The following is a 20,034-nucleotide window of genomic DNA, read 5'->3' as shown; positions in this document are numbered from 1 at the left end:
CAGTGACATTCCTCTAGCAATACCCCATTTACACTATTGGCAACCTGTGTAGAACTTTGGTAAAGCCATGTGTGTACAGCATGACCATGTGAGACTAGCTGCAGTAGGCTGTCACAAACTGCTCTGTCCCAGCTGTGCGGGGATAACAACCATCTTATGGGGTTGCCATACCCAGCCCCATCTGAGGCTTACAAAGGGAATGCAAAAGGCTGCCTTGCCCTATAGGGTTGTTGCAAATTGTATTTATTTATAGTCCGCCTTTCTCATTGAGACTCAAGGCAGATTACACAGTGTGAGATTAGTACAATCAGTAGCAAGGACAAGGGTAGGCATTTCCATACAGTGTCAAGAACCTCTCAGTTTCCCCATTCCCACATAGCGAAATGAGCAAAATTTCCTCTTAGCAACAAGCTATCCACAACCTGGGAACAACAAAACTGGGTAAACAATGAACAAGAGTTAACTTGCTGCAAAACAACAGGCAATTTATTTCTCTTTGCCCAATAGAGGACACTTTGATCAGGTCTCCAGGCTCCACCTAGAGACCAGCAACCCCACATACTGCTAGTGCCAGATTATTATGAGTTCCTTCCACTTGCCCCAACTTGCCCCAATACTTCAAAGAGGCTTGCAATGTTTTAAGAAGTAATTAAAAAGCATCCCAGTTAGAAGTGATGAAAACCTGGGTAGAGTTGCCAAGTCCCGTGGCCAAAGTTCCTGGAGATTTGGGGTCCGCAGGGGTGGGCAAATTGCGGCCCACGGGCCACATGCGACCCGCTACAGAGTTTTTTGTGGCCCGCCAAGACAGTCAGTGTGATAGGGTACATTTGTCTCATTAAACTGATTCTAAAATTAAATGTGCTTGCAGCTATAGATGATATGAAATTAGCACAATAAATAAATTGAATAAAACTACCACTATTTTATTTAATTTATATTTATTGATTTTTATGATAAAATTTATACCTTTTCTGAAATGCAAAGTTAACTAACAAATGCAATCATTTTAAAAGGTGCGGCCCTCCGCTAACCTCCGCTCCCACAAAGTGGCCCCCGAGCCAAAACAATTGCCCATCCCTGAACTAAGGCACGATGGGGGGGGGGGGGTCGAATATATCCTGAAGGTTGTTCCGCTCACACAAAAGAACCAGATTCCCTAGGAATTCTCTATCATCCTTTCGAGTTTCCAGAGAGCCCTCAGCAGCGCTCCTTCGCCGTCCCGTTTTATCCTCTCTCTTCCTCTCGCGAGAGGCGCCGCTCTCGAGTCCGTTGCCCCGCGGGGACACGGAGGGCATCTCGCGAGATCGCGCCGCGCCGCCGTCGCTGTGGAGACGAGTTCCCTGGCATGGCGGCCGTGATGCCGCGCCGCCGCGCTACCTTCGCTGCTCCGCTCCGCAAGCGGCGAGGGCCTCAGAAGCGGCCGCGCCGCCTGCCCCCGCCCGTGCTTCGCCGTTGCCGCCCGACCGCCGGGAAAAGCAACGGGGTCGAGGCGGACGGATGGCGCGATTTTGCCGCCTCCTTCGTCGCTGCCGGCCTAGTCAAGCCCACCGAGGTTGAGCAGCCGCCCAAGGAGTCGTTGACGGCGGTGGAGGCCAAGGAAGGCAGCGCGGTGTTGCTATTACCTCAAGGGCAGGTAAGAAGGGGCGGGGCATGCGAACTAGCCGAGGGGCGTGACGGTCTTATATGGCTGCCAGTCTCCAGGTGGCGGCGGCTGGAGATCTCCCGGAATGGCGCCTGATCTCCAGGCCATGAAGATCAGTTTCCCTAGAGAAAACGGCTGCTTTGGAAGGTGGTATTATACCCTGCTGAGGTCTCTTTCCGAAACCCTGCCCTCCCCAAAATCTAGAATTTCACAACCCGGATCTGGCAGCCCTGATTAGATCTGGCGAAACCGTGATCCCAAAGGACCCTGGTTCCAATATCTGTTTTGGAATTTGCTCTACGGTCTTTGGCATTATGTTTTAAGGCTCGTTTCCTTCCAGCCTGCACAGCATGGGGTGATAATATTGGCTTACCTTACCTGGCTCACTTTCCAGGGGTATTGTGAAAAATACAAAAAGATAATGTACACCAAGGGCTTTTGATGTTGAAAGCCCTGTGCTTCTCTTTGTGTTATTTCTGCCTGTCAGGATGGATGGTGTATGTGTCCGTGCATGTGTATGTGCTGGTTGGTTCTCAACCTTATGAATCACAACTCTCCTGTTGTGATTCAGAAAGGGCCACCTTCTCAGACTAACATCAACAAAAAGATATTTTAGAGTAGGTAGCCATGTTGGTGTGCAATATAGAACAGTAGGATTTGAGTTCAGTGGCACCTTGGAGACCAACGAGATTTTCAGGGGTCTGAGCTCTCGAGTCAAAGCTCCCTTCTTCAAATACATCTTCTTCAGGTATCTGAAGAAGGGAACTGACTTTTGAGAGCTTATACCCTGAAGATCTTGTTGGTCTCTAAGGTGCCACCAGAAGGAAGGTCTAAAGAGAGGTGGCGTAGTGGTGTGCATATATGTATGGAGTGCAGTTGCATGCCTTATTTCATTTCAGGGTAAAAGTTAAGGAGTTGCATTAAAAAAATGCATCGGATCGGATGGAGACAGCATGATGGAAGGGCAGGGCTGTGGTGAATAGACCTTGTCCATTCTTTGCAAACAATCCTGAGATGGAAAGACTTTAAAACATTCATATTTGACAGACCGGCACCTCAGTGTTGGCTGTAGGGAAGGGAGATGAGCTCGTTTAGGATTTCAGAATTATAAAGCATGTATGGGAATGGTTAGCAGGACTGTGCTAGGTGGTGGACCTAGCAAAGGACCTAGCAAAGCTTTGCTTTGATTAGAAGTTTCAGAACAACCTTTAAGAGCGGCCATATAAAGAGTGCTGTTTTTGGTATAAGAAAGACTCCTCCATCTAAAGCAGGCTTGTTACTCTTGTCAAAGGGGCATCACATTACAGGCAACTTCTGTGAAATCTATACATACTGGGGTTTGTAGGCTCCTTGACTGCTGTTTGGGTAGTTTGGTCTGGCTCTCTAATATGTTTTTGTAGCCTCTTTCTTACAGGGAGGTCAAGGCAGCATGCACGGTTCTCCATGTGCCACTGTAGTCTCACACCCACTTTTGAGGCAGAATTAAGATTTGAACCAGGAACTCCCACATCTTAGTGCAGCACTCTAACTGTAATGCTCATGAAAAGCTATATTTGTAATTGAACGTTACATGTTGTTGGTGCTTAGACTCTTCAGGTAACTGTTGGAAGTGTGGCCAGCTTTCTTACCCTGCTGCTCTTTGCTTGTCATCTTCCACAGAGCCTGACATTCAATGGGAAGTGTTGCCTGACATGCCTGTATGGGTCCGTGCGAGTGTTTGGATTCAATATTGTTCCAGATCAGCCTCCATACAACCTCTTTTCCCCTCATACGCACTGTGCCCTCTCCATTGAAGCGGTCGCCTATAAGGAGTCAGAAAAATCCAAGAAAGAGATGAAAACAGAGGCTAGGTCCATCCTGAGAGCCCACCTCGTGCCACGAGGTAAGTAGCTGCTGTAGTTGGCTGTTCCAAGAATCCCTGTCTCTGTGGGAGGAAGCAGAAGGCTTGTGGAGAGCTGTAGTGTACTTTTTGAGTGCTTGTGTGAAGAAATGTTGTCTGAACATTTGGCTGCAGTTGGACATAGCTGGGCCCTGGGCCCAAATCAAGTTCTTTCCCCAATTTAAGCCCATTCATTCATTCAAGAGCAGTTAATCTGATGAGGGGTAGTTTATGTTGCCCAATTAAGATACAAGGCTGTTTTCAGACACAGGCATTGGTAAAAAAACTCCTAGCCTTACAGTTGCTAACTTCATGGAGTGGAGTGGGGAGCGTTGCCATGGTTGAGTTTGATGCTTATTGTTTTACTTGGTCATTAAAATCCTGCAGCCTCTCAACTAGAAACTGGTTTGTGAGGCAGTTTACAAATCCCTTTTTTTAAAAAAGACTGAAGATTCATTTAAAATTTGATGTGGCTTGTCATAAGGTACGTGCTTTTGATGTAAGAGGTCTTGGATTTAACAGGTACCTTTCCTTGGAGTATCGGGTGAGAGCCAGTGTGACATAGGGCTGGAGTACTCAGCCATAAAAGTTACAGTGATGAGTCACTGTCTCTCAGCCCAATATATTGCTTTGAGAATGAAGGGTGGCTGTGCTGCCCTAAATTCCTTAAAAATATGGGATATGACTGTGAAGGGTAACAAAGGAGAGGCTACCCTCACTGAGACCCTAGAGGCCAAGATTGCCTACAGTTAGGCTGCTTGGCCTGGAGTGTGAGGGCCCCATGAGAGCTGTGTACTGATACAAAAAATAGCCTCCGTTTTCCACTTGGTTCATAGTTCCATCTATTGTCCTCCTTTTCAGATGCGAGAATCAAGCTGATGAAAAGCTTTGTCCCCCAGTGTTCCATGGTACTGTTGGAGCATCTGGACACTCCAGTGACAAGGTTCATTCTCAGCCACTCGGATTTTTCCCATGTTTTCAGAACAAAGGTGAGTTCTGTCATCTTCCTGATTAGTTGCACTATTGCAGTTTTAAGATGTGAAAACTGTTTGCAAGGCAGCTTTGGATATATCAACAAAAGTAACAGCTGTCTGGGCAGTATATTGTTTCTGTTTTCAAGATGTCCCTTCAGAATTTGAATGGCATGTTTCAGCTAAATCGAGCCCTTTTTATGCCCGGGCCTTCTCCTGTTTCACATCCTTTAGATTTTAATCCAAGTTTCGATACTACTTTGGAGCTGCTCTGCTGATTGCTGGGATCTTTCCCAGATTTATTGGCTTTTTTATAAATTGCCCTATCCTTATGCCAGAACCCTACAATCGCCATTTGATTAACGTTGTTTGACACAAGCACATGTTATACAAGGCTGAGATCCACCGCTTGCTAATTTGCTTCCACATGTAACTCAAGGCAGTGGTATTAACCTATGAAGCCCCCCCCCCCAATGGTCTGGGGCCAACGTTCTCATGGAAATGTCTTCTCCAACTAATCCTCCTTGCATGCTGTGGCCCTTAGACAAGGACCTGGGTTGTGTTCCCTTTCTCTGAGAGTAAAGATCAGTAGCTGTGCAGAGCATTTTCTAATAATGCTCCACCACTATCAGCTGCTCTGGCCTCCTCCTACATGCGAAGCTCTGTGTATTATATTCTCAGTATACTCCTTTTCTTGCTTTCCTGATGGAAACTCAAGACCTCAGAATAGCAGCAGGCATTTTCTTTACTCTTTTTTTTGCTGAAACTTTCCTTAGAGGAATGCTTCTTCATCCCTAGAAACAAAAAGTTCCCTGTTTCATCCCAGAAGATGCAGCCCTCACTTCCACTGGCATTAAGAGGCAGGATCCAGGGTGTGGCCTGCTCATGTCGAAGAGCTCGCTTTCAGCCATTGATGAGTTGGTCAAAGCATGCCAGGGTGAGTAGCTTAAAACATTTAGCTGTAACCTAAATGAAGTGGGATTTGCCTTAAAGTACGTTATATAAAGCTAGCAATGATGCTGGTGTGGGAAAAAATTCAACGGGCTCTAGAAAAGTGATTTGGCGGGCCCCCTCCCAGTGGCGAGCACTTCAGCAGCCTGGAGGCCAGAGCAGGAGGGTGCTGAGGGGAGGCGCAGGGATGAGTGCTCAGCCTGTCGATTCGGCGGGTCTCCTCTCAGCAATGTGCCTGTACCTTCCCTCAGTGCCTTCCTGCTCCGACTTCCAGGCTGCTGCAAAGCACCCGCTTGCCACCGGGAGGAGTGCTCAGGCCGTCAATTTGCCAGCCTGCCTTGCAGTGGCAAGTGAACACTTTGCAGCGACCCCTAGGCCAGAGCAGGAGGGCGCTGAGGGGAGGAGTGCTAAGGCTGTCAATTTGGCATGCCCCCTCCTGGCAGCAAGTGGGCATGTCGCGGCGGCCTTGAGGCCAGACTGCGCCTGCACCAGAATAAAAAGTGAGTCGTTGCCAGTATGGCTTGCTGTGGGTTTTCTGGGCTGTATTGCCGTGGTCTTGGCATTGTAGTTCCTGACGTTTCGCCAGCAGCTGTGGCTGGCATCTTCAGAGGTGAGCAGTTTTGGTGCTACACCTCTGAAGATGCCAGCCACAGCTGCTGGCGAAACGTCAGGAACTACAATGCCAAGACCACGGCACTACAACCCGGAAAACCCACAACAACCATCGTTCTCCAGCCGTGAAAGCCTTCGACAATATGGCTTGCCTTTTATATATAACAATGCTGTGTAGAGGCTTGGATCAACTTTAATTTTTCTGATGTTAAATCTAGAAGGTGTTGATGGCTCTGTTTTATCCTTGTATCGAAGATAATGTAGTAATATTAACCTTTATAAGGTTTCTGTATAAATTGCTGTTCTGTTTGTGTGTACTTAAACCCTTGCTTCCTAAGTAAGGATGAGTTGTGAGCGTAGGGATGATCTAATTTGGCCTATATGTTTTTGCTCTTCAGAGGAAGATGAAGGTTGCCCTGTCATCCTAGTTTGTGGCCCCAAAAGTGTGGGCAAGTCCACTTTTAACAGATACCTGATTAATCTTCTCCTAAACCGGTGAGTGACTAACCTGTAAAGTTCAAACGCTTGTTATGAATATTAATAAGAAGATAAGTGAGTGACTTGTGAAGGATCGCAGGGGAGGACAGATCCCCTCTTTTCTCCCCCCACCATCAAGTTTCTCTGCCCTTGCAGCTGAAATGAAGCCAAATGGCAATCTTTTGCTTTATTAAAGTCTCAGTGGGCAATGGATGCCATCGTGCACATATTCCCTGACCTTGATTTCTACCTCCTACTAAATTTCGTCAAGTGGTGACTCTCCATCTGCAGCTGAAACATGTATTTTGAATGTATTTAATTAAGATCTGGTGTGCTATGATCTTAATTCATCTCTGGTCAGTCTGGGAAGTTTCAACAGGGAAGAATCTCCTGCTGCATCTTTTGCCAGCCTTTCTGATCCTTGGTGTGGTGTGAGATTTCTTGGCACTTTTCTTTCGGCAGAAGGTTTGAGGAGTTTGAGTTCCCTTCCTACCCTGAACAGCCTTCAGGTTCCCTTTAACGTAACCGTTGCAATGTGGAATCAAGACTTGGGCTTGTTGTCCCCACTCGTGCTATGGGTGTCTAGTGGCAGCATAAAGACAGTGTCCATGTAGAGCCTGGGTTTTTTCTGGGAGGTAGGGCATCGGAGAGAGAACAGTTTTTCTGTGTCCCTTAGACTTTCTCCAGGTATACAGAAACCTTCCTCTCTTTTGTGGCTGGCCCTATTTTGGCTGCCAGGCACTTTATTATTAGATGGTACAATTGACTCTTCCTCTCTGACCCTTTCCTGTTTCCCTGAGAGCAGATGTTGTGTTTCTGCCTTTTACGCTTTTCCCTCTGGCATGGTCTTTTAGCTTTCTGGTCTTTGTCCAGTCATTCCTGTTCTTGTTCTGTTCTAGCTTCATGCAAATATTTTTTTCCTTTTCACCGCTTTTCGCTTCTTACGTGCATTTATGTCAGAAAACTGATTTTAAGTTAGCCACAATAATCATGCTTTGATTAGCTGTAGTATCTGAGAAGATTACAGATATTTTCGTACCATCAAGACCTGAAACCTAGTGAATAGTTTCCCTCTGGAGCACAAAGATGAGGATTTGCCATGTCAGGATGCAAACTGCACTCCCTTTCCCTAACTCCAGGCTCTTTTCTTAGGGAACAAGCTTGCTTTTGTTGTCTGTCTGTACCTTCCATGTCTTGTCAGTAACAACTCTGCATGTACTTGCTCGGAGACTAGAAAGCAGAGAGCAAAGGTTAGGCTGAGGACCAACTTTTTTTGCAGCCAAACCATCCTGCATTGGATAGTCAAGAGTTTCTGACCAAGAGAGATCAAGAGGCGTTAGCCGTGTTAGTCTGTAGTAGCAAAATAGTAAAGAGTCCAGTAGCACCTTTAAGACTAATCAACTTTACTGTAGCATAAGCTTTCGAGAACCAGAGTTCTCTTCGTCTTAAAGGTGCTACTGGACTCTTTACTATTTGACCAAGAGAGGCTGCTGATCTGTTGCTTTTGCCTTTCAAATTGTGTTTTCTTTCCTTTGTAGCCCGAGGGATCCTCTTAAAATGTATTCTCTCTTTTTTAAATCTAGCCTTCCCTGCATTGAATTTTTGGAATGCGATCTGGGGCAGACAGAGTTCACGCCCCCTGGCTGTATTTCTCTAATTAATGTGACGGAACCATTTCTGGGTATGTGCTTTGAAGCGGTGTGCAGAAGTGTGTCAAATCTGCAGCCCCTTGTTCTGTTCTGTACAATGAGCAGAGCTGCTCTTTGGAACGTCAGCCTTTCTGAAAAGGATGAAACAAAAACTGGGGGAGGGGGGAGAATTGCTTTGGTTGTACAGGTTTTGTTAGTGGATGAAAGCCAGTTACTGGTTGTACTTGAGGGGCTGGGGATGGTGGTGTATTCTTCTGTATTTGCTCTGTATTTGAATTTAATGAGACTTTTGAGCACTAGCTGTTCTATTCGGTCTAATTTGTTGTAGGTCCGCCGTTCATGCACTTGCGTACACCCCGCAAAATGGTATACTTTGGTGAAACCAATTGTGAACAGGAGACTGAAAGATACCTTGACTCACTGAAGTATGTGTTCAGTGCCTATGAGAGGGATGTGCCTCTGGTCATCAATACCATGGGATGGGTGAAAGGTAAGCTGGAGAGGTACTAGCAATGGGCGTGCACTTTTCTTCCGAAAGGGAGTTCTGCCCTGTATCTCACCTGGCCACGGGGCAGATTGTTCCAGGGTCAACTGGGTCTCAAAACTGTGATCTTACTTTTACTGTTGAAGTGTAAACAACCTTGGAAATGTTTCCCCTTCAGAAAACAATGGAGAGTGGCTAGAGGCACCTTGTTCAAGGGCCCATGGAATTGGACAGCTGGGTCCAGTCTTCTTGAAACTTGGGGGGCTGCAGTGGACAGGAAGGACTAGATTCCTAGCAATTTGGGTGGAGTTTGCTTGAGAAATGGCCCCTCCATCCCCCCCAGATAGTTCTTCCGTAGGGATTAATGGCTGGATATATTCAGGATTCCTGAATAAAATCAAATCTGAATACTAAACTGGACACAAATATCAGGAATACCGACTATTTATGGTATTCCTAATGCATGGAACTGAATAAAACTGGGTTGGGATTTTTTTTGCTGCATACCCCTACTGGGAAGCTTGATGAGGAGCAGAGGAATAAACTGCTCCATCCTGCTGCATGCGATTTCTGGATATTTCCAAATATATCCGGATTATTTAGGAGTGTAAATACTAGTTTATCCGAATATTCCCAAATAAGCCAGATATACCCGAATAATACGGAAGAGATTTTTTTCGGGTATAGTTTTAAACCAGATATACTCAATCACACATCTTTACTTCGAACTCAGAGCAGCGGCAAAATAAGATTTCAGTGGATAGGGTTTCAGTGCTCTGTGTAGCTCTGTGCTTGCACCCCTTCTGCACAGCTAGCAAGTTCAGAATCAGTTTTTCTAAACAATGTTGCGTACACATTTACAAGCTATTTTCAACAGCTATAGAGACTAGAACTGGAATGCTGATATCCTCAGGCTGTCCAATTCTGTATGAGATACCAGATTCTGTCCTTGTGAGGCCTCTTGATGCTTGTCTTTATTTTCCCCCTTTGTTCCAAGGTGCTGGATTGCTCCTTCTGATAGACATAATTCGGTTGTTGTCGCCCAGTCACATCGTTCAGATCAGTGCAGACAACTTCAGAGACATGCCTCAGCTTTCCCCAGAGTATACCTGTAGCTCCACAGGCTTGCATACAAAAGGCAAAGTGCCCCTCAAATGCAAGAGCCTGGCAAGTGGGACAGATGACTCAGAGCTGTGCAGGGGCCAAGGAGACTTCCGCCCACCGCATTCTGGGCATAAGCTGCTGTGTGTACAGCCAGAGTTTCCTGGAGCAGGGGTTGCTGGTGATGGGTAAGTAATTAATTCTGAAGATACGGAGGGTAGGAGGACAGAAAGGGTGGAGGAGAAAAAAGGCTGGGCCCTTTTTTCCCAGTCAGCCCTTATGCGCCTTTATCGCTTTACAGCATAACCAAGGAAAAGGCTAATTTGTTGAAATCTCTGACAAAAACATCTTGGTAATTCTGTTCTTTACCATAGTCAAAACTGAAGGCTGAAAAAGCAAGATTTGGTAATAGGAGAAATGTATTCATCTTATAAATTTCTTGACAATGTTCTTCTCTTGAGGGGATTAATGTTGTTGGCTGTTCATGTGTAGCTTCATAAGAGATTGGCAAAGCTGAGCCTCTCGCCCCCTGTGCCTAGAACTGGGTACCATTCCAACATGATCTCAGCGGTGTGGGGAGGAGCCACCCACGTCAATTAGCTAATGCTGGAAGTCTTCAGACCACGTGGGAGTCTTTGTTGCAGCTCTTTCCAGTGCCAGAGCTGCCCTCCCCTCTGTCTCTTCAGGCTTCAGCCATTACCCTGGTGGTGTGGCTGGGAGCCAGGCTTCAGTGAGCTCCTACATCGCACATATCATGTTGAAAGCCTCCCTGGAGTTGTAAACAGTGGGCAGCAGAATGGAGGCTCTCTTTCAGAATCTAGATATTGACTAATGCAGCCTGGCCTATTGGTACAGAAGAGTTCCTAGCCCACAGCACTGTTTGTAATCTGCCTGTTCATTCAGGCAATTGAAAAAAAGACACAAGCAAACATTCAAACATTGTGGGCAATTCTTACTTGCTGCAGATCAGTCTGGATTAATGTACTGAATCGTAATTGGCATTAAAATACGAAGAGGGCTTTTTTGCCTTGTTCTAAAGGCATATTGCGCACAGTTACGTGCGTCTAAGACCGTGGCGCAGACTATGCTTAGACTTCAGTCTCCGGGATTTATTGTGTTTTTCTTCCAGGCGAACCCACAGTAGCGTTCTCCGAGACATGGCAGTCCTAGGATACTTGGGCCAGTTGCAGCCCTCCAGCATAGAATTGGTGCTACCTTTGCACAGCCTGGTACCCTATCAGGTAAAACACAGTAAGCTAAGAGCTTACTTGAACAGAACTTTGGGGTTGGATTGTAGCAACAGAGGACTTCCTATCCTGTTTACCTGAACAAAGAATTCCAAGGTGTTTCTTGTAAAAATGCTATATACTACGCTATCTAATCTTCCTATTACTCTTGTTGTCCTCTCTCTATGCAGGATCATTTTTGTCCTTTTTATTTACAAAATTGATACCTCCGCCTTTCTGCCCTCATCAAGCCCACCAAGATGACAATAAAAATATAATTGAACAACCATGTAATAACCATTAAAGCCATACCAAAGCACATCATTAAAACCAAACCAAAGCTAAAATACACATAAAAAAACAGCAATTAAAACTTGGACTAGGAAGGAATGATCACTGAAGGAACACTAGATGAGAAACGTCTTCACTTGCTGGCAAAAGTTGCCAACAGAATGGGACAGGCGAATCTTCCTGGGGAGAGAGTGCCAGAGTCTTGGTGCCAAGACTGAGAAGGCCCCCCCTCCTCAGTTTCCACCAGCCTAATCTCAAAAGATGGGGGCACCCAAACAGGACTTCAGAAGATAGCTGGTAGTAAGGGAGTAGTCGGTGGTCCTTCAGATACGCTGGTCCCAAACCCTATAGGGCTTTTAAGGTCAGCACTAGCACCTTGGGAGCCAGTGTAGATGGAACAAGGCTGGAGCAGCATGATCCCTATGACCCACTCTAATCAGCATCCCAGCTGCAGCATTCTGCACCAATTGAAGTTCCAGACACTTTTCAAGAACAGCCCTAGGTAGAGTGCATTGCATTAATCTAATCTATATGTAATAAGGCATGCACCACAGTGGGCAGATCTTTTCCTTCCAGGATAAGTGGTAAACGGTTAACCAGTCAAAGCTGGTAAAATGCACCCTTGGCCACACCTGCCACCTGCTTACACAGCAGTAGACCAGGGTCCAAGAGCCCCCCAAAACTGTGGAGCTGTTCCTTCAGGGGGAGTCTAATCCATTACAGATCCTCTTACCTCATCCTTTCACGAGAAACGGTGGCCTTTTTTTGAATTTATTGCTAACAAAGACCTCTCTCCTCCAGATATTTTATGTCAAACAATTTTTGATAGTTAACTTTTTTGGTTTTAGTAATCAATGTTTAATAATGTTATAGCTGTATTTTAACCTTGTAATTTTTTTTGTAAACTTATTGTTATATATTTATGCATTAATTTTTTTTCTAGGTACCCTTCAGTGCTGTCTCCGTCAAGGTTATCCATACAGATGTGGCTCCTTCCCACATACTGTATTCTGTCAACGCCAGCTGGGTTGGTCTCTGCCAGGTACCAGATGAGGTCCGGTGTAAAGTTGACGGGCCGGTCTTATTAACACAGATTCCAATCTGCGATTGCCTGGGCTTTGGTAAGCAGTGTCGTCTAATCTTACTATGTCACTCACAGTCCATGTTTTGGATTCTAAGTTTCATGTAAAATTAGAGCAATCAATCATACTTTGTTCAGCTAGGAATAGTTCACATTTTAAAACATCACAGGCAAAGGTTTTCACATTTCGATTGGCCTTGGCAGCCAGCAAGTGTGCTGGCCAAAAGTCTTGCTTGTTTCGGAGGGGCTTCTGTCTGTGATGTCATGGAGAGTGCCTCTGAGGCCCAGGGCAGCTCACCTCAAGTAGGGAGGGGCTCCTATTTGCACTGAGCCTGTCGGTAATTAGTTTGAGATCAGGGAAGGCCCTGAGCTTTTTCAGACTCCAGCAAAGAGTGGGGGCTCTCACTAGATTAAAAAATACACCCGCCAATGTTGAGCCTATTTGTGGAGCCCCTGTATCTGGGCTTCTCACCTCTGGACAAGATCACATGGATCTTCGCGTGCTGATGATTGGTTCCTTGGATCTCTTCATTCAGTCTTTTTTTCTTTCATACAGTTCTCTAATCCTTAACCGGACATGCTTGTTGACAGTATGTGAGCCATGTGAGCCGACAAAAGGGTACTTTGAGCTGAGCTCCCAGCGATCAGGAGTCTGGTCTTCTGGGTCTGAGCAGCTTTATCTGATGCATATTGAACTGGGTTTTTCACACTCGTGGAACGAATACCGATTAAGGATAAGAGCATAAATGGAATTGACTACTAACCGTTGGCATTTCTCTGGGTTACATGATACACAGATTATGTTATAGATCTGAATCAAAATAGGTGGATTGTCTGCTGCCCTCTTCCTCTCAGCATTAAGCACATTGCTCTCTCCTGAATCATGATTTCTGTTTAGTCGCAATATATTTCTAGCATTTTAGAAACTTTTCCTAAAAGCTTGTGTACCTTAATACTACTGCCTGGCTGAATAACTTAATAACAATTGAAATATATCCCCCTTTTTTACAGGAATTGTCCGGGGGGTGGATGTGGTCAAGAAACTCTATCACATTCTAACTCCAGTACCTCCAGAGAATTTGCGATTGGTGAATTGTTTACTGATTGGAAATATCCCTGTTCCTAATTGTGTGTTCCTGAACCAAGTAAGAATAAGTTGTTAAACATGTAGTAGCTGAAGATAAGGGGGAGGTCTGGCCATCCTTAATTTAAAGCACGTGGACTTCTTGTGGCAGCAAGAAATGGATCTGCTTTGCACTCTGCAGTGCGGACAGATAATGTCACCCACCCCATCACCAGAGTCATTTTGATTCATGAAAATGACTGGAGTTCCTCCTCCCCTGGCACCCCACTTCGAATCCAAATTGGGCCCTGTGGTGCTTGGGTAAGTTCCCTGCAGTTGTGTGGCCACGGGGAAAGCAAGTTGGGTTTCCCTCAACCTGACTTTTGGCCAAATATATTGTGGCATTTGGCCCCAGGGCTAATGCTAAGTAGAACCGGAGAAGGCATGGAGTTCAGCTTCTAATAAACTAAGATACAAAATCCATTACCCAGAGTACAGCAAGCTTATCCAAGGTGCGTGTCTGAATATAAAAACGCTGAAGATTAGTTTGGGGAGCAAAGGCGGCATGGTATAGCCCGATCCCTTCAGATCTTGGAAGATAAGCAGGGTCAGCACTTGGATGGGCGACCACCAAGGAAGTCTGCAGAGGAAGGCCCTGCAAACCACTTCTGCTTCTCACTTGCCTTGACAGGCCCTTGTTGCAGTCGCCATAAGTCGATTACAACTTGATGGCACACACAAACACACAAGAGTAGCTTGTTGGTTAAAAGACTGAGCTCTGAATCTGGGAGGCCCCAGTTAGAATGTCACCTCTGCCATAAACTCAGTATGTGGCCTTTGGCAAGCCACTCTCTCTTGACCTCATCATGTCATCTGCAGCATGGGAATACTAACACATGCCTTACAGCTTCAGTGTAGGGATTACAACAAAGTATGTGAAATGCTTCAAACATTTGAAAGAGTTGTGCGAATGCATAGTAGTAATGTTAAGTACTGGAGGGCCTAAAATGCGATTATTGCCACAGAAGCTTCCTTGAACTCAAAGTTAGAATAGGATTCTAACAGTGAAATCCTAAGCAGAGTTACTTCAGTCTAAGCCCATTGAAATCAGTGGGCTTAGACTGGAATAACTCTGTTTAGGATTTCACTGTAAATGTGAATTCTAAATGTGGATTTTAGAATGGGATTCTAAGTATGGTAAATCTGAACAGAGCTGTGTGTTGCCACGACTCTGCGGTATCACAGAGAAAAATGCAGAATCTGGTATTGGCTTCCCTTTTTAAAAAGTCTCTAGCCATTATGCCTCCAAGAAATATATGAAAATGCATGGCCTATACCTGCTGCAATCCTAGAATCCAGGGGGTGGCTGAACAAAGCTTCCAGAGGCATCAATGTATTATTTGCCTTATTTCCCATTTTGCATAGACTGGCAAAAACAGAACATGTGATTTCACTTGCCTTGCATAATTTAATGCTGGGGGCAGAATTTAGTTTGTTTCCCCTATTTGAATGGCCTTTGGACAGGAAATGAGCCCCTCTGCCTGCGCAGAATATGCCCAGCCTTGGGTATAAGTAACTGCTGCTTACAATGAGACAAAATGTTGAATCATCCTTTCTAGTACTGACAACCTTCAGGAGTCCTGGGCTGAAATTACTTCCCTAGCCAGGGTGCACAAGATGCCGGGGACTGAATCTGGAATCCCCTTTGTGCTTCTTTATCCTTTTGCCTTTTAGTTGTAACTTTGCACAATTTTCAGTTTGAATTGTATTGAGGCAGCCATAATACAGAGAGTGATTTGGGATGCTATTGTTAATTGCAAGAGAGAGCCTGTTTCATACCCTATATATACAGATCCAGAGGAGTTAGCCATGTTAGTCTGTAGTAGCAAAATCAAAAAGAGTCCAGCAGCACCACCAAGACCATACAATTCCACTGCAGCACAAGCCTTCGATAACCACAGCCCTCCCCGCCAGATGCATCTGACAAAGAGAACTGTGGTCCTCGAAAGCCCACGTCAGGTGCCACTGGACTCTCCCTGAGAGTCCAGGGAGAGCAGTGGCACCTGACGTAGGCTTTCGAGGACCACAGTTCTCTTTGTCAGATGCATCTGGCGGGGAGGGCTGTGGTTATCGAAGGCTTGTGCTGCAGTGGAATTGTATGGTCTTGGTGGTGCTGCTGGACTCTTTTTGATTTTGCTACTACAGACTAACACAGCAAACTCCTTTGAACCTTTACACAAGCAAACTGATCCCCACATCAAAAGGAGCTGTTTGCATCTCCATATCAAAGGAGTTGGTTACATCCCTCCTCTCCTCCTCCCCTCCCCTCTCCTCCCCTATATTTGACCAGTTTCTTTCTGCCCTCCATGCATCTGACGAAGAGAACTGTGATTCTCAAAAGCTTATGGTTAGTCTTAAAGGTGCTGCTGGACTCTTTTTGATTTTACATATACAGAGAAGCTCATAAGCAGGGCATGGAGACAACTGGTCTCTGTAGCTTGTCCACAGCATCTGATAACCAAAGGAATTATTGCCTCTGAGCTCAGGAGGGTTCCATTGGGCTGTCAGGGCTGATAGCCATTGAGAGGCCTCTCTTCAGTGAGGGTTTTTAATCCCCCTGTAAAGCTATCTAAGCAGCAGATTCCATAACCTGATAATGCACTGCATGATGAAGGGCTTCATCGGTCAGTCCCTTGTACCCATTGCATTGGATGCTTGGTTTATCTGTAAGAAAGAGAATAATTTTCCCTTCCCTCATCTTCTCTACACCATTCATTAGAATTCTCAGTATTCTCCCTGTCCCTCACAGTTCTGTCCCATTGCTCAACTTTTAAATTATTGAAAGGACCACTGGCATGCCTGTTTGTGTTTTTGTTTTGAAAATTCACAGTTGATCTTTTGCTGCTATTTGCTCAGGGGTGTGGGTAAGGAGATGTGATATGTCCAGTAATATGGTCCTTTTTCATTGTATTCTCCTTTTCAGGCGGGAATTGAAGGGGAGATACCATACGTCACATCAGAATATAACTATGGCATTTCAGGTGCTGGGAAATTGAAAATGAAAAAGCATCTCAAAAGGAGAGAGCATATTCACCCATGAGCTGTTGGCAGGGACTGGTTTGGAGAACGTGGCCTGTTCTTAGGGGACCTCCCACCAGAAAGAAGTGACAGTATTCACAGCTGATAGTATAATGCTGGTCCACTGAGTCTTTGTTATACTGTGTTCTTTTTTTACGTATATTTTTAAAATTAAATACCTGGTGTAAACTCCTTGGTATTGGACTATTTGAGCTCCTGAGTGCCGAATTTGACCCAAAGGTATCCCATGAGACAACTTCTTATTGAGTCACCACTTCTGGAGTTCTGTGTTTGATCAGTTCCTTTCTGAAAATCCACACTAATTGTTAACATTGACTTTTTTTCTTCCTTCTACTAAATCTAATTTAGATGGTGGGGACAGGAGAGAGAGGCCTTTTTTTTTTTTAAAGCATGGCTTCTGGTTCACATACTTCTTTCCTGTAGGGGGAGCACTCTCCCTTCAGAGATGCCACCAGCTTGGGTCTTTTGGAAGACTTTCCCGCAGATGGAAGTAGCTTAAGAGCTCATGTTTAAAAACCCAGTTAAATGTTTGATAGGGCTTTGCCTGGTTTCTCAAAGAATGTTTTAGCTGCTTTTGCTAGCATCGGGCAATGGCACTGTGCATTGAAAAAGACTAAAATGGAGCTAAGGGTTTTTTCATTAGAACAGTGTTTGCACTGGGCCAGTTGTGCAGCAATGAAAGAGTCTACCCCGAAGAAAACTCAGGCAACTTCAGTCTGCTTTTACATCTGCTTTCAGCATTTACCAGCTTAGTGTTTGTCCTTCAGGCTGGGAGATGGGTTCTTGCTCTGAATCCCTGAACAAATAACACCTCATATTAAAGCTGGACTGACTTCGTGGGCTGGTGGGGCAAGAACTTTGTAATTCTAGGCTGCAGTCAAGACGTGTGTATGCACGCGCACTGGCACATACACTAGTGGCCAAAATTGTGGAAACCTTTTGGAAAAAGTACATTTTTGAGGTTTGATGGCTCATAACACCACTTGTTTTGGAGTAATACCATAAAATTATATATCAATGGAAAGATAATTTAATCAAGAATATAACGCAACAAAGTTTGTTCAATTATCTGTATTCTATCAAATGTTACAGCCAAATAACCAGGAAAAGGAAGCACAACTTGCTTAGGTTGATATGAAGTAGCTTTCCTTCGAACGTAGCCATTCAATGTAATACAATTAAAGAAATGGCACAAAGAGTTGACTGGTCACCCAGAAAGTGATGTAAAATAGTACTATTAAGTGAACAAGGCTACAGTTATGAAGAAATTAGAAGAAAAATTGGTGGAAACCAAAGGTGGCATTTCTAAATTTTTGAGGAGGTATAAGACAACTCGGTCACTACAAAACCAGACTGGTAAAGGCAGGAAAAGGTGCACACAAGCAAGGGATGATAGAAGAATTGAGAGACTGAGCCTAGGTGACAGGAGAAAATCATCGGGGTGTATACAGAACGAAATGGCGCAATTCAATGTGAAGTTGAGCGCAAGGACTGTTTGGCACAGACGAGGAATTTGGTCTTAATGCTAGAATTCCACAAAAAAAGCCATTGTTATCTCTCAAATAAAGGTTGAAAAGATTAAACTGGGCTAAAACCCATGTTAACTGGACAGCGGAACAATGGGACTATGTTATTTGGAATGATGAGACCAAAATCTCCCTGTTTGGTAGTGATGGCATAAAATACCTGAGAAGAAGAATCGGAGAAGATTTGCATCCTGATTGCATTACACCTACCGTGAAACACCCAGTTAGTGTTATGATATGGGGTTGTATGACATCAAAAGGTGTGGGCAGAATTTGCATGATAAATGGCAATATAAATGCCCCAAAATACATAAATGAAATACTTGAGCCCAAACTGAAGCCTTCTACACGTGATCTTTTCCAAGATAATGAAGCATTTATATTTCAACAAGATTCAGCTCCACGTCATGTTGCTGCTGTGTGCAAAAAGTGGTTTCAAGATAATCATATTCCACTGTTGGAATGGCCTGGGAATAGCCCAGACCGTAACCCCATCGAAAATCTATGGAGCCGACTAAAGAAACTGGTTAGTGGGAAGCAACCCAGCAATAAAACGCAATTAATAGAAGCAATAACTCAATCGTGGTTTCACATTATAACAGCTGCAGAACTAAAAAACTTGGTTCACTCCATGGGAAGGCGTTGTAAGGCCGTAATTAAAGCAAAAGGTTACCCAACTAAGTATTAACTGACATGGTGAGAATTGTTGTATAACTCGTTTTTTCTATGTGTTTCAATTTTCTTCTTTATAACTACTGTTCTAAAAAAATTTCCTTCATAAAAGTTATTGCATTACATTCTTGATTAAATTATCTTTCCATTGATACATAATTTTATGGTATTACTCCAAAAAAAAAAGTGGTGTCATGAGCCATCAAACCTCAAAAATACACTTTTTCCAAAAGGTTTCCACAATTTTGGCCACTAGTGTAGCTGGAAGTGGCCAACTCAGTGCATGCCTTTGAGGCAATGGCATCCCTGTAGCGCTCCCTAGGGAGGTATTTGGGGAACCCTCTTTTACCGTCAAGCTCCGCAGCAACGCGCCTGCCGCAGGCGAAGGCACCAGGCACAGAAGCATCGTGTTTTAGTTGCAGCTGTTAAGAATTTTTTTGGAATGGGGAAGCCATCCCGAATAAGGTGTTTTAAATGACAGCCCTTCCACACAATGTTAAAATGTCTTTAAATTAATGCAACAAACATGTCTGTTTACTTTATTTACACACACACCCCTCCCCAGTCTCCCAAGAGCGCAGCTAGAGGGGCATCGTTTTTCTTTTTTCTCAGGCTGAAAGACAGCAATGGCTGGGCTGGCTGAAGGTTGTGTACTGAGCAGAATGGTGTCTTGAGCGGAGGGCTTTCCGGGTTGCAAATACATGCCGCTGTCGGAGCCACGTCCGTGTGGAGCGTGCAATGTGCAAAATAGCCCTTGGTGTCTTTGTTTGATGTGCAATCCTCCTGGCCCGAATGTCCCTTGGGGCTGAACAACAGTTCCAGTTGAGGTTTATGGGCAAAGCAGCTCTTAAGTAATTCAGAACCTCAGGAACACTTTTGTCTGTTTCCTTGGGAAATCTACTTGTTTCCCGTTAACTCTCCATTGTCCGTGGACAGTGACCTAAACGGGAAGCTTGGTTCGGAAGGGTGGGTGGATATTGTTGGGACAGTCTGCTGGATGCTTAACTGGCTGAGGCCTGCATATGTTGTACTACTGCCGCTGGAAGGGTTAAAACTATAGCTTAGTCTGTTCTTAATTCTCCCCATATGGCCAAGTCTGGCAGCACAGAAAAAGCTTTGGCAGACAATCTACCCTGAACAGTGGCTAAAATAAATATGGGGGCCATCTGTGCATTAAGCGGGGGGAACTTCACATGAAGTGTCAGGACAGTCAGAGGAGAAGTCGGAGCCCTGATCACAAAGCCTGGGGGTCAGGAAGCCTGGCCATTTAAATGTACTGGGAAAGTTCTGGAGGGCCGCTGTCCAGTATG

The 20,034-nt window shown here is 44.9% G+C and overlaps 1 protein-coding gene across 1 annotated transcript; it reads left to right on the top strand.

Annotated features, from left to right (window-relative positions):
• Positions 1-1,274: 1,274 nt before the first annotated feature.
• On the top strand, positions 1,275-16,682 carry NOL9 (nucleolar protein 9). Its single transcript, XM_055000974.1, has 12 exons — positions 1,275-1,633; positions 3,302-3,524; positions 4,383-4,510; positions 5,291-5,429; positions 6,454-6,550; positions 8,116-8,213; positions 8,510-8,671; positions 9,663-9,954; positions 10,896-11,007; positions 12,227-12,404; positions 13,376-13,509; positions 16,411-16,682. Exons 1-12 carry the CDS (start codon positions 1,346-1,348, stop codon positions 16,525-16,527), a joined length of 1,968 nt encoding a protein of 655 aa, XP_054856949.1. The 5' UTR covers positions 1,275-1,345; the 3' UTR covers positions 16,528-16,682.
• Positions 16,683-20,034: the final 3,352 nt, after the last annotated feature.

Source organism: Eublepharis macularius, chromosome 17 (assembly GCF_028583425.1).
Source record: "Eublepharis macularius isolate TG4126 chromosome 17, MPM_Emac_v1.0, whole genome shotgun sequence".
NCBI classification, from domain to species: domain Eukaryota; kingdom Metazoa; phylum Chordata; class Lepidosauria; order Squamata; family Eublepharidae; genus Eublepharis; species Eublepharis macularius.
The sequence above is the reverse complement of the archived record's forward strand: the minus strand, read 5'-3'. Positions and strand labels throughout refer to the sequence as shown.